The sequence below is a fragment of the Rissa tridactyla genome, chromosome 6 (genome assembly GCF_028500815.1).
Source record: "Rissa tridactyla isolate bRisTri1 chromosome 6, bRisTri1.patW.cur.20221130, whole genome shotgun sequence".
Taxonomy (NCBI): domain Eukaryota; kingdom Metazoa; phylum Chordata; class Aves; order Charadriiformes; family Laridae; genus Rissa; species Rissa tridactyla.
The window spans coordinates 38,194,956-38,207,583 of NC_071471.1; the positions used below are offsets into that span (position 1 = coordinate 38,194,956).

The 12,628-nt window shown below is 39.1% G+C and overlaps 1 protein-coding gene across 3 annotated transcripts in view; it reads left to right on the forward strand.

The window, feature by feature from the left end:
* CTNNA3 (catenin alpha 3) overlaps nt 1-12,628 on the forward strand; it is a 533,166-nt gene that overhangs the window by 430,615 nt on the left and 89,923 nt on the right. For all 3 annotated transcript variants that reach the window (XM_054204553.1, XM_054204552.1, XM_054204554.1), the window contains exon 13: nt 627-778. In XM_054204553.1, coding sequence (XP_054060528.1) covers nt 627-778 — 152 coding nt within the window. The remainder of the gene's footprint in view (nt 1-626; nt 779-12,628) is intronic.

Below are 12,628 nucleotides of genomic sequence, written 5' to 3' on the forward strand. Positions count from 1 at the left end.
ATGTGAAGGATCAAGGAGCATATAATGGGACCAGGTCACTGGGCAAAATAAGGCCATGGAGCACTGCAAGAAAATTTCCAGGACATTCTGGGTACAGCACAGGTTAATATCAAACTGGTATTTACAATTTTACGATTTGTTTGATTCAGTCAAACAAGGTGAACTGCCTTGGTAAGTCCAGGTTGCAGTTGTGGGACTTTTTAATTTGGAGAATAAGCATCAAACTTTTGGTAGTTTTGCCTCTGTTCAGACTGAAAGCAGACTCTGAAATAGTAGGAGCCTGTTTAATAGTAGGTCCAACTTTGAGCCAGGTTATTCATCCTGATTCTTTGGGTAAAATTACTATTGGAATCACTGGCATCTGCTTCCCTGACCACCCTTTTAAAACTTTCTTCTTCCTTGTTGTACTGTATAACCATCCACAACTTAACATGCCCACCAAGCGCATTTTTATCACTGTGATAAAAATGACAAATGTGTTCGCACTTAAAACTAATCATGTTATTACTATAACGCTTTTTTTAAATAAAGGTTTAATCAATGTGAGGCAGTTTGCCAGAAAGAAAAGTTATGTTTTATCCTTTTTGTGCTCACTGAATTCTGTTTGTGCTTTCTTTTTTAAATAGTGATTCCAGAGTTTATTAGTCAAGTAAATATTGCATTGGAGAGCTTAAGCAAGAACACACTGCATCTGTTTGATGATAACCAGTTTGTGGACATTTCGAAGAAGGTGTATGATACAATTCATAACATCAGATGCTCAGTCATGATGATTCGGGTAAGTTTTTTATTTGTTCGTTTAATATTGGTTTCTCTGATAGTTCAATACATCAGGGCATTTTCAGGAGAATTGAGAACTGTGTACGTAGACAATGCCCCTAAGCTCATATCCAGATTGAATTGATCGTGAAATCTGGATTACAAAGAAACACACATGATTATAACTCAAGGCGGCTAGAATTCCATTGAGTGACAGATCAGAATGTTGCATAAAAATGTGTTTTGTTCTTAAAAAATATTTATTTGTGTGTGGTTGATAAAGATCTTCATTCACTTCATTAATTATGACCTTCTGCCTACAAACCCAAATCTGCTTGTAGCTCTTCAACCTTAACCTTGTTTAGTGGAATGTAGGAATGGAGAGAATATTCAGTGATCCTGATAATATTGTGTTGAAGTTTCGTCAGCTTCACACCAGGAGATTTAACAGCCTGATTTCTGTCAATCTTACACAGTCGCAATCAATGCACTTATCCTAGTGTTCTTCGTGAAGTTCAAGAAAATGCTTCAGAACAGCTTGTTTTTAAAATTTGCAACAGAATTTTGTCAGATGCAGAATTTCCACCAAATATCTTCAGTCCACAAATCCCATTTCAAATGATGTAACAACTGAGCTGCAATATCTGTATGTTCATCAATATGCATGATCTTTTCAGTTGAGAAGAAAGTAAGAAACAGATTTCTCTTTTCTTTTAACTATGAAAACGTTTTACAGGCTAGTGTGACCAGCAGGTCGAGGGAGGTGATTGTGCCCCTCTGCTCTGCTCTGGTGAGACCCCACCTGGAGTACTGCATCCAGCACAGGGGCCCCCGACATAAGAAGGACATGGACCTGTTGGAACAGGTCCAGAGCAGGGCCACGAAGATGATCAGAGGACTGGAGCCTGTTGTTCAGCCTGGAGAAGAGAAGGCTCCGGGGAGACCGTAATAGCAGCCTTTCAGTACCTGAAGGGGGCCTACAGGAAAGATGGGGAGGGAATTTTTATCAAGGAGTGGCGCAATAGGACAAGGGGTAATGGTTTTAAACTGAAAGAGGGTAGATTCAGCCTAGATACAAGGAAGAAGTTTGTTGCAATGAGGATGGTGAAACACTAGCTCAGGTTGCCCAGAGAGGTAGTAGATGCCCCATCCCTGCAAGCCTTCAAGGTCAGGTTGGACCGGGCTCTGAGCAATGTGATCTAGTTGAAGATGTCCCTGCCCATGGCAGAGGGGTTGGAACTAGAACTTTAAAGGTTCCTTCCAGCCCAGACTGTTCTATGATTCTAATATGGAGAATATTAGTGAATCATAACACATTGCAGTGCATAAGTTAAAAAGTTCCAGTAGGAATTCAAATGTGCAAACTCTTTAAAATGTCTTATCTGTATTGCAGTTGTCAGTTATGAAATTGTTTATATACTGAGGAGAGATTCCAAAACATACATCTTGCCCACAGCAGGAGGTGTTTATGTGTGTTGGATTTATCTGGCAAAACAAACCAGACTGAGGCTGATCCTCTGTTAGGTCTTCTGATGAGTTCTTGTTTCAGTGAATAGGCTAAGAGTTTTGGTTAGGATGTCTCTTTTTTTTTTCTGGATCAGTTAGGCTTCATTTAATGCCTGCATTGCTCATCCTGCCTTCCTTAGTGACTCAGGGACTCTTTTTTTTAAGATTACAGAGTTGTTTCTATCTGCACCTTAGTGAGATCTGAGTCTTTTATATGTCCAGTTGTCCTGGGCTTGAACTCCAGATGATCACGACTAACTATTCTTTTATGGAGTTTTTCATTTTTGGGCAACGCACTGAAGAGTGTAACAAAGCTTCAGTCAGTCTCTATGAAGATGCGGACACTGCTCTGCAGGAAACTCTTGAGTGTATATTCTGACAGTCCTCTGTGATGCATATATGTATGTGGACAGTCACTCAAAAAAGAAAAGGATGTTTTATGATGTGTACTTCTCTCTGAAGCATGAGGGGAAAATAGTTGCATCTGAAGAGACTGTACATACCCATAATGCATAGTAAGTGCACAGTGTACATGTACTAGTGCATAGTGCATCTGTAAAACTGTACGTCATTGCACAACAGCTAAATGGACAGTTTTAATACAAAGATTTCTGTCGGTGCCGTCTTCCACTTCTGCTTTGCACATGCAATTTGACGAGGCAAGAAAAGACAAAGTATCAGAAATAGCCCTATTTGCTGTACCTGAAGCCCTGGGTAGCAAAGAGCTACCCTCCTTCTCTGAATTGTAGAAGTTATGACTGATGGGGTAAGAGCCTGCCTCCACCTGTACTGGACCTCCCATTATCCTAAACAATGGATGTGTTTGCCTTAGAAATCAACTTGGCTTGAAGTGTATTCAGCTGTATTTGAATGTATTCAATAGCTCAGCAATTGCAGAGTCCTGACAAAAGCTCAGGAGATAAAAAAAGAAAAAATTCATTAAAAAGGACATGTGCAGCTTTCTACTTAATGAACACCATTATTCAGACACTGCCATGAGAGGGTTTTTTTGAGGTTTGGTGAAATGATAGTCAGCTATTCCACCATCCCTTAGAGATACTGACTGCCAGCACAGAGAGAGTGCTGAGGAAACCCTGGCATTCATTTTTTGAGTAAGGATGTAGTTGCATTCCTAATTAGGTGCATTCCAGACAATGCCAGTTTCATTTCAGCCTGCTTGTAAGAATCTTTAGTAGATCTGATGCTTATTGGGATGTACGCTGTTACCACGGAGGCAAAGATGAAGAAATAAAAGTATTCTGTGGCCAACTTGTGGGGGCTTACTGATAGCATGCCAAAGAACAATGCATTGCTGATTACAGGGGATTGCAAGACTGAAGCAGGGAAAGAAATTGTTGATCAAAATATAATTGAGAAGTGTAAATGAACAAGGACACCAGTTCACAGGGGGCAATTTTTCAACATCAAAGTAAAAGCAGAAACTCTCCAGATGAGTTCCTCAGGAAGCATTTCGAGCATGTAATTACATAGAGAGAATGTTTTGAAAAATAGAGTTCCTAACTGTAAAATGCTGCCAAATACTGTTGTTAATGCAGATTATCAGATATGCTTTTCAACGTCCGAGCTTAACCATAGATACATAAAACATTCATTCCAGTCCTGCAGGGATAATCTGAATAATACTTGAGAGCAACTAAATAGTGGAAGGTGTGCTGCACGAATGAGCTGTAATAGATGTGCCTCTGGAACTGCAAGATGCTTCCCTTAAGATACCTTTTTTAAGCTGTTTATTTGAAATCGTCAGATTTGATCCAGGGTGTATAGCTGTGTGTGCTTATTAGCATCCACATTCCTCAGTCCTTTTTTGACTCTTGAAACATCTGATCTTTGTTAAATTGTAGAGGCTTTGGGAGCTTGATTTTGCACAGGAACATTTGGGCATTATCTGGATAGTGCCCAATAAACAGAATATTGCTGTTATGGAAATAGATAAGGGTAGATAGTAAAATTAAAGACAAGAATTCTGTCATGTGAAATACATGAAAAGGTCAAAGGAAACAGATTGACAGTTTTTTGAGACTACATATTAAATGTTGCATTATGTTAAGACTGATGCTAGAACTTTTTGAAAAAGAAGGCGCTTCTGTATGAAAGTGTAGTTTGTTGAAGAATGTGACACAACTGGATTGAAGGTACAGATAATAATATGCCATTAGGATATTGAACACGGTGGAAAGTGGTTATGACTTCAAATTAGTAATAACTACCAATAGCTGAAGCAGTAATAAAGTCATCCTAACAGAAATAGACCAAAAAGAGGGGAACAGAATTCACCAAGTCAAAGTTTCGTGGAATTCTTTGTTTCTGTTGGAAGATACGCAAGTGAACTGCTGTGAGTTTTCCAGAGAGAGAAAGAACAGGGCAGACTGTTCATAAACTCTATTCAAAATGCTTTCACAACTCGTGTTCATGGAAGCAGTGAATGAGGAACCTGTGTTCCCTAATTTTATGAGAGGTGTAAAATGTATATTGAGATTGTAGTTCTTACCTGATACAATGCATCATTTTGATGCACTTAAAAATTCTTTCTGCTGAATGTGTGTTCTGTGTGCTGTTTCATTCAGAATTCTAGCATTGAAACTGTAGGTTCCCTTAGAGTTTATGGTGTTAGGCTTTTCGAGTGTTTCTTTTGCAGATTGTGCCTTTATTACCATTGAGCAGCCATTCTCTGCACCGTTCTCTGTACATCATCACCACCCCTAGTCCCCCCAAAAAACTGAGGCAAAGCATTCATTTTTTTTCTCTGTCATACCCAGTTGTTTTTATTTCAGCTAGAGCCTCGCTACATCCCCATTCCATTCCTTGTCTTCCTGTTTCTTTAGCTAATAGTCTTTTACTGTGGGTTTTAATTTCCTTTGCAAAATCAAACTCAGTTTAGCCACACATTCAGGCATCTGCAGCATCACCCTTTTGAAAATGTTTTGGTTACCTCAGAATACCTTTGGGATGGGTTCCCTTTTTCTCCTTTTGTTGGTTGCAAATTCTTGGGTTCGTCCACAAGAGCTTGTGAGCTCTTCAGTCACTTGATTTCTCTCAGTAAGAGACATCACAGCAGACTTCGATCTCTTGTGTCCAGCAGAGTTACAGGAATTTTCAGAACATGGACTTCTCGGAAAGGAAGATAGCAAGTGGTGAAAACCTTCTTATCATCCTGTTTCTCTTTCGGCCAGTTAATAAGTGTCTAATTTAAATTCTACCTTTGCTTTTATTAATGGCAGAATTATTCTGCACATGCAGGGTTTTCTGCCTGTTTTTACTTCTGTAGTAGGAATGAGTTAGATCCTGTCAGATGCAGGCAATAGCACACATGAATTGAACCTCTATTTAAAGGCTAGAGAAAACAAAGCAAAGCAGGGAAGTGTTTGAGAAAAAAAGACATTTACTGCAGTCTTATAATTGATTGTTTTTCCAAGAGACCCCTGAGACCTTATGGGGAGGAGAGACAAACAACAATTCATTGTTGGTAAACTTCATTGTTGTTGGTCTGAAATTTATGAGCGATGCTAACTCATTACAAATATATATATTAAGAAATTTGTTAAATACCTTTTTCTTCATTTTTCTGTCCTACACCAATTGCACATGAGGAAGGACTGCAGTGGCAGTTAGCAAGCAGGTTGGACCTGCACCTCTCATCACTTTCTTGCCATGTCTGACCGAAGTAGGTCAGAGCTGACCTTTCCTTCCCTCAGCTCCTTGTCAGCTTCCCTGGCAGAAAGCGGGAACTTCCGTGTTTTCATTTGTGCTCACTTAGGCAACTAGGCTTCTGGTATAAACATAGTTAGTACTTGTTATGTTGTCATCTTTTTTTTAACCAGGAGAAGATTTTCTTTCCTTATTACTTAGGAAAAAATAGCTCTATACTGGTCATTAGCAAGCAGATGTTTCTATGCCCTATCTTCCTCAAATGATGCTTTCATTGCTTACTCTATCAGTCCTGTCATCCAAAGATTGATACATCTAGATGCAGTGTGACTGAAAAGGATAGATCTGATGTCCTTTAAAAAAGAGCCTAGAAGAAGTGCCTGTCGTCTCGTAAGGATAGTTGTACACCTGTTCCTTTTTCAGGTTTTTATCAGTCACATAAATGGTGTTACTTGGGAATGTTATGTTTGTGGTTTGTGCTGCAGAAACCAAGTAAGAGGTGAGTTAAAACTGTTTAGTGCCATGATCAAATATGCATGCTTGCAAGTAAACGCTTCTGGCAGTTATTTGTCCTTGCTGTATTACTTGGCTTTTTAACATCTTGAGTCAGGATCACCAAACTTGAGGTATCATTATGGGGAAAACTTAAAGCACAAATAACACATAGGTTGTTTCCTATCTTAGTTCATCTACATATGTATTTTCCAAAAATGTCTATGTTCTTTACCTCACAGTATACCTGGGAAGTCATCTCATATTGTACAAATATTTACTTGTTTATCTTTACATCTGCATTAGCATCATAAACTCAGTCATTATTATTCTGACTGTACCTTGCACATGTCTTGTGACAATGCTCTGTACTGCAACAGTTTTGGGACACAGTCTGCATACATTTCAGTTTAACATGCTGACATTTTGAAAAATGCTAATCTCCATTTAGTACCAGGTCAGTTTATGTTCCCAAATAAACATAAAGTCGATTTCTGTTTTCTGGCAAACAACTACACATATGATTTTGCTTGTATTTCATGTTTACGTACCATATAACAAACTCTCAAAGGTCTGATCTTCTGCCAGTTTCATTAGTTTAAGACCTTTAATATCTTCAACAAATGAGATGACCACCCTTCCAGTTCTCTGTGTAATAGTGTTGCTGGTTTTGTGGCTTTATAGAGCAAAAAACTGCTCAGCAGTGTATCTGTAAATAAAATCCACCCTCTGATTTTCCTTGAAAGTTGCATCCTGCTTTCTTGAATGTGTGGGCAGGTTGTTACCCTAAGAAGTTATGTTTAGAGTTTGGAGTTACCACACTTGCCATAAAAAGTATGTGTTCTTAAGAGCTGAGGTGTTTCCACAAAAAAAAATTAAAACTTTGTTAGTAGAAAAACAGGTTGATTTATTCACTTAAAAAACAGATGGTGATTTCAGGTAGAGGGAGGGAGACAGAAGAGGAGGAAGCAGCTCCTCACCCTTTTAATCTCAGACATGGGAGTGGAAGCCAAAGCATAGATACATTATTATTTCACCCAAGGAGGGACGGGCGTTTTGCTCCCACATCTTCAGGTCTGCCAGGCTTAAACCATTGAATTAGAGTCAGCAGAGTAGTTGGGGAATTACAGATTTGTTTTTTTTTTTTTTTAAACAAATGACAGTAGAAACTACTTGGCTTTTGTGCTTCTATGTGTCTGCACTTTCAGACTAACAAGTTTTAACTTTTTGGTTCGTTGTACGTCCTTCTGACTGCTGCCCCTGCTCCCATACTCCAGCCATTCACTCAGTTTTTACAGGGAGATTTCAGGTTTTAGATTGTGGGTTCTTTTTACATATTAAATTAATAGTGGGTAGGAAGATAAGTGCCCCCTTCACCTCCATATATGCAATTCCAAAATTGGCCTTTTATGTCTGTGTACTATATTATTTCTATACAGAGAAATCATCCTGTAGTACTGGAGTGTCAAAACCAGATGCTCCCTTCCGAGCAAGAATATGTAGCATTTTTGTATTGTTTTATGTATATGTTGGAGTAGACTTCATCAAATTGCATGTATAAATATATGAGAAAGGACTTGATGTTGTCAGGCTACATCTTGCATACACGTCTGATGGTGAAAATTTTCTTTCCCAGCCAAGGCAGCAGATCACACGTGCCATCCAGGTGACTCTAGATATGACTAAATGGAAGTAAGTACTTAAAAGGAGAGTCAGTAACTTACCACTTGGATAGTACCACATTCAAGCCTGTAGTTACTGTATGTTAACACCTACTACTTGTTTTCATTATTTGAAATTCTTTTAATGCTATTAATTATTACTCTTTCTGTCCAAAATATTATGGTTCACTGAGCCTTCTTTCTAAACCAAAAATACTGCAGTATCTCTTGAAACGAACCTTACTTTTCACTGTCACACATTTTAGTTGTCTCACACCCTTGTCTGTGAGGGGAAAGAGAGAAGAGAAACACACATAGAGGATCACAGAAGGAAGGGACCTTGTGAAATCATCTGGTCCAACCTCCTGTTGAAAGCAGAGTGTTGTCCACAGCCCTGTAAAGCCAAATCTGACTTTACTGACTTTTTTTTTTCTTTTAGATTTTAGTGTTAAGATAGTAATGGAGGATTGATGGGGCAAACAAAGCAATAGCGTGTGCTAAATCTTACTTATAAAAGCCAGCTGCTTGCTACATTGCATGCAACTACTAGACTGTAATACTTTCACCATTGTTTGCTGTGTTTATGCCTGCTTGTTTACATCCAGCACATGACTCTTTTTTTTTTTTTTATTCTTTCTCCAGTTAAAAATGTAATTTTCTTAAATCTGCCTTAGGTTTCCAGTTTGTAAAGTGTCAGCTAATGGAAAAGATGTTGTGTGGTGTTGGTTTTTAAAAAAGAAAGAAAGAAAAAAGGCTTTCTGGGTATATATAGGCAAAAACAGTGAATGATTTCAGAAACTCTGGTACACGGAGCAGTGGTGAAAGTATTAGCTGCGTACTGTATCCATTACAATATAAACATGCAATTATCCATCCTGGCAAATCCTGCATTGTCTTCTGCCCAAGCTATACAGCCTTAGGCATTGTGCAAGGCTGTGAATTAAGAACTTCTCGGCAGCAAATTGCTACATCACTTACCATCAAAGTGTCTTAGTGCTGGGGTTTCTGGTTCAGACAGAGAAGCCAAAATGCTTTGTACAGAAATGTATGACATAAACAGTTCTGACTTACATACTACTTTAAATTTCAATTCTTCCCAGTTTAGGGATTAAATTATATTGCAACAGTGTCACATATGTTTATGTTTTTAATTGTTCATGGAATTATCCCTCTCTTTCAGGAAAACAGAACTTCCCAGAATTATTTGGTAGCTCTAGTTTAGTGGCTTATTGGAAACTTAAGCACAAGGCAGTATTTTTTCTGGAACATTAAAATCTTTGCTGAGGGGTTTTTTCAGATAGCAAGGAAAAGTGATGTGTATTCCTTCCTTGCCATTTGTCTAATGGTTACTGTCTAATATAAATTATATTCCCAGAGAAATTGAATGAATATTATTCTGTTAAAAGGGAAGGACTGAATTTCTGGAACTAGAACTGAGAGACACAGCAAAAGTGTTACAAATCACAGATACTCTATTAAAGTATGCATCCTGACACATGGTTCACTGGAGTATGAGAAATGCAAGCCTGGAAATGGAGACTGCAGTCTCTGAATACTGTTAATAGCTCAGGCTATGGTTCTGATTCTGAAATGAGCGCTGTCAGTGGTGGTGCCAGTTCTGGCTCAGAGATCTTCATTGCTCAGTGTAAATCTGCCCACAGATCCCTTTTACTGATCATAATCATCTGTACAGTCCATGGCCTAGTTGAAATTTCTCAATTGCCATTATTTGCACTGTGGAATCATTCAACTGGTAGGATGGATCTTTTTAGCATGGTGCAAAAAAGCAGTGAGTTACATTACAAATGTATTCAATACATAATTGGATTTCAAAAATGTAGTAAAAAGTGTCTGTGTGCTAGATTTTGATCTCAGTTTTGCTGGCACAAGCATGGAGTAGCAGTGCTGTCATCTGTGTCATACTGTGCTTTGACATCAGTGTGACAATGTAAGATCTGGTCCTGTTGTCATGCATGTCCTTGCTGATACATCAGCACGACTGTGAAGAAGGTTTGGGAGGAATTTATTTGTTTATCCCTGAATATGCCTTTTGGTTTATATTTTTATAATTCCTTCGTATTCCATAGGTATATTTGAGTTCAGGTTTTGCTGTTAATGATACCTTCCTAGTTTTTTGGTTGGTGTTTTTTTTTGGGGGGGGGGGTTTGTTTCTTTCTTAAAACATTGTTTGTGAACTTGAATCACACCGGATTATTTTCTTGGAAGTGGAATGCAGAGTTGGTGAAGGCAGGTGGGCATACCAAGTAAGAAGGCATAGTAATAACAGGGAAACTGACTCAGAAAAAACAGAAACCGTGAAAGAAAATTCTTTGGAGAATTTAAAAAAAATCCTCCACTGAACTACTGAGCTTCATAAATGGAAGAAGGTATTTTTAAGTACTTCTTACCTGAAAAGATTCCGTAGAGGCTGACAAACCAGGTACTGCCTAATTACCTGAGAACCTCTGGGACTTACTGCCTGTTCTTAAAAAGAGAGAAAAGAGACCCTTTGTTACATTCAGTACCAGCAAAGTCAGTGTGTGTTGATACTGAAGTGAAGTGTGTTGCAGCAAGGGAGTACTGTGCATCATCTAGCACACGGAGTGTGTTGAAATTGCAGTTTTAGAGCACCATTCCTTCAAGGTAACGTGGCTATTAGCTTTTGAGGCCCTCTTGCTGTTCACTATATCAAGTACTTCAGTTATTTAGGAAATTAGAGCAGTAACATTAACTAAGATTAGTTCGTTGCTCCAAGTGCTCTGTTATCCTGGTCTCCATGAAGTAGTCTGCATAAAATTATTATAGAAAATATAAGGAAGCCAGTTATTCATTAAGTTGGACAGAATTCTTTCTGGAAATAGAAGCCTTCCATTTTTCCTAGATGTGGTCCAGCATGAAATAGTGCCTGAGAAATGATCGTACGTGCTGATCTGATTAGCCTTTGAAATATCCTGAAGTTTGTTATTGTTAAATTCACCTACAAAAAGAGTAACAACTTTCATGTTACCATATAGCAAAGCACATCCATGTGGAGTACTGAGAATAAAGAGCTGCCAGTACCTATCTAGAGTGAGGCGGTGGCAGCTGGGGGATGCACACAGGTACAGTTACGTGTCTCTGAGAGTGGCTTTGTCGACAGATGGCTGCCTTACCCCTGTGCACCCAGAGCAGCTGCATGGCCCCTGTTGCAGCAACGGCTCATCCCCTTACTACAGTGCCATCAGACTTCCTCCATTGGGATCATGGCCAGCACAGGTAGGGGAATATCATCATCCTTTCAGGGGCACTGACATTCACTGGCTGACTGTGTGTAGTCTTGCAGCGAGGGCCACATGCTTGACCCCAGTAATTGGTGTCAGAGCCAGCTAGATAGCTGAGATCCATTGTTCTTCCACCTATATTTATTGTATTAATTATACCACTGCCTGCCTTTTACCTACTTCATAATCAGTGTGTAATTTACTCGTTGAGGATATCAGATAAGCAGATGCCAGACAACTCTATATTCTTTGTATTTGTGGCTCATGTGCTATCAGAATGGTGGGAATCGGTCCCTCTTGCCTTAGTGAGAAACCAGTCTTCCATCCCGTCTGAACACGGCGTGCCATGCTATGTCTGGGAGTCTTGCTGACCCCACTGGGTTGTTCTGTCAAATACACTATGAAAAAGTTAGTGAAAGCTGGATTCCAGATGTTTAAAAAAAAAAAAAAAGTATGAGGCTTAATTAATATTCAGCAAATAAAGAACAGAGCTGAAGAATTGCTCACTGTTTCAGTGAGGAAGAGCTAACCACAACAAGCAAAAGTAAACCATTTGCAGCACACAGTTATATGCTTGAAGTGATGTGAGATCTCAGCAGTGCCCTGGACTTGCATGAATACTAAGCTCAGTCTGACTGGGAAGTGGCCAACAAGTAGAACAAGCTTGTCATCTTGGTCAGCAAAGCCCAGAAGTAGAATTTACCCAGGTTTTAAGCAGAGCAGCACCAGCGCAAATTGGGGCTTCATTTGCCAGTGTTGGGGTTTGTGGACTAATTGTTTATTTCTGAAATGGAGCCAGTCCCCGGCAGAGACGAAACCTAAAATTGTGTCTGCCTAAACTTAGGTTTTCCTTTCCCCTTCGCTATTCCATTCCATTAATATAGCCTTAAGTCTTGCGTCTTACAGCTTCCACCATCTCAGGCTTGACTGCTTGATTTGCTCTTGCCGTTTATAGGAAACTCACAGATGAGGAAGCAGATGATTCACCCTGGTTGCCTTTTAACTGCAGAAAGGATCTTCATGAAGGGAGTTTTTTTTTTGCTGAATGAAAAGATCATCCTATCTGATAGTGTTGCTGCTGTATTGTTGATTTCGTTTGGGTTCTTGGGCTTCTTCTGTATATGAAATTGCACCATGTGTTTAAAGAACATACTGGCCTTATAATTCATAGGACTCTTTTCTCCCTATAAAATTACCACATTTCTTGGCTGGTAGAGTTACATTTTAAGCTGTGTTTAGTTCATCAATAAAAAACCTCATTCCTTATTTTCTCCTCTTATTTTC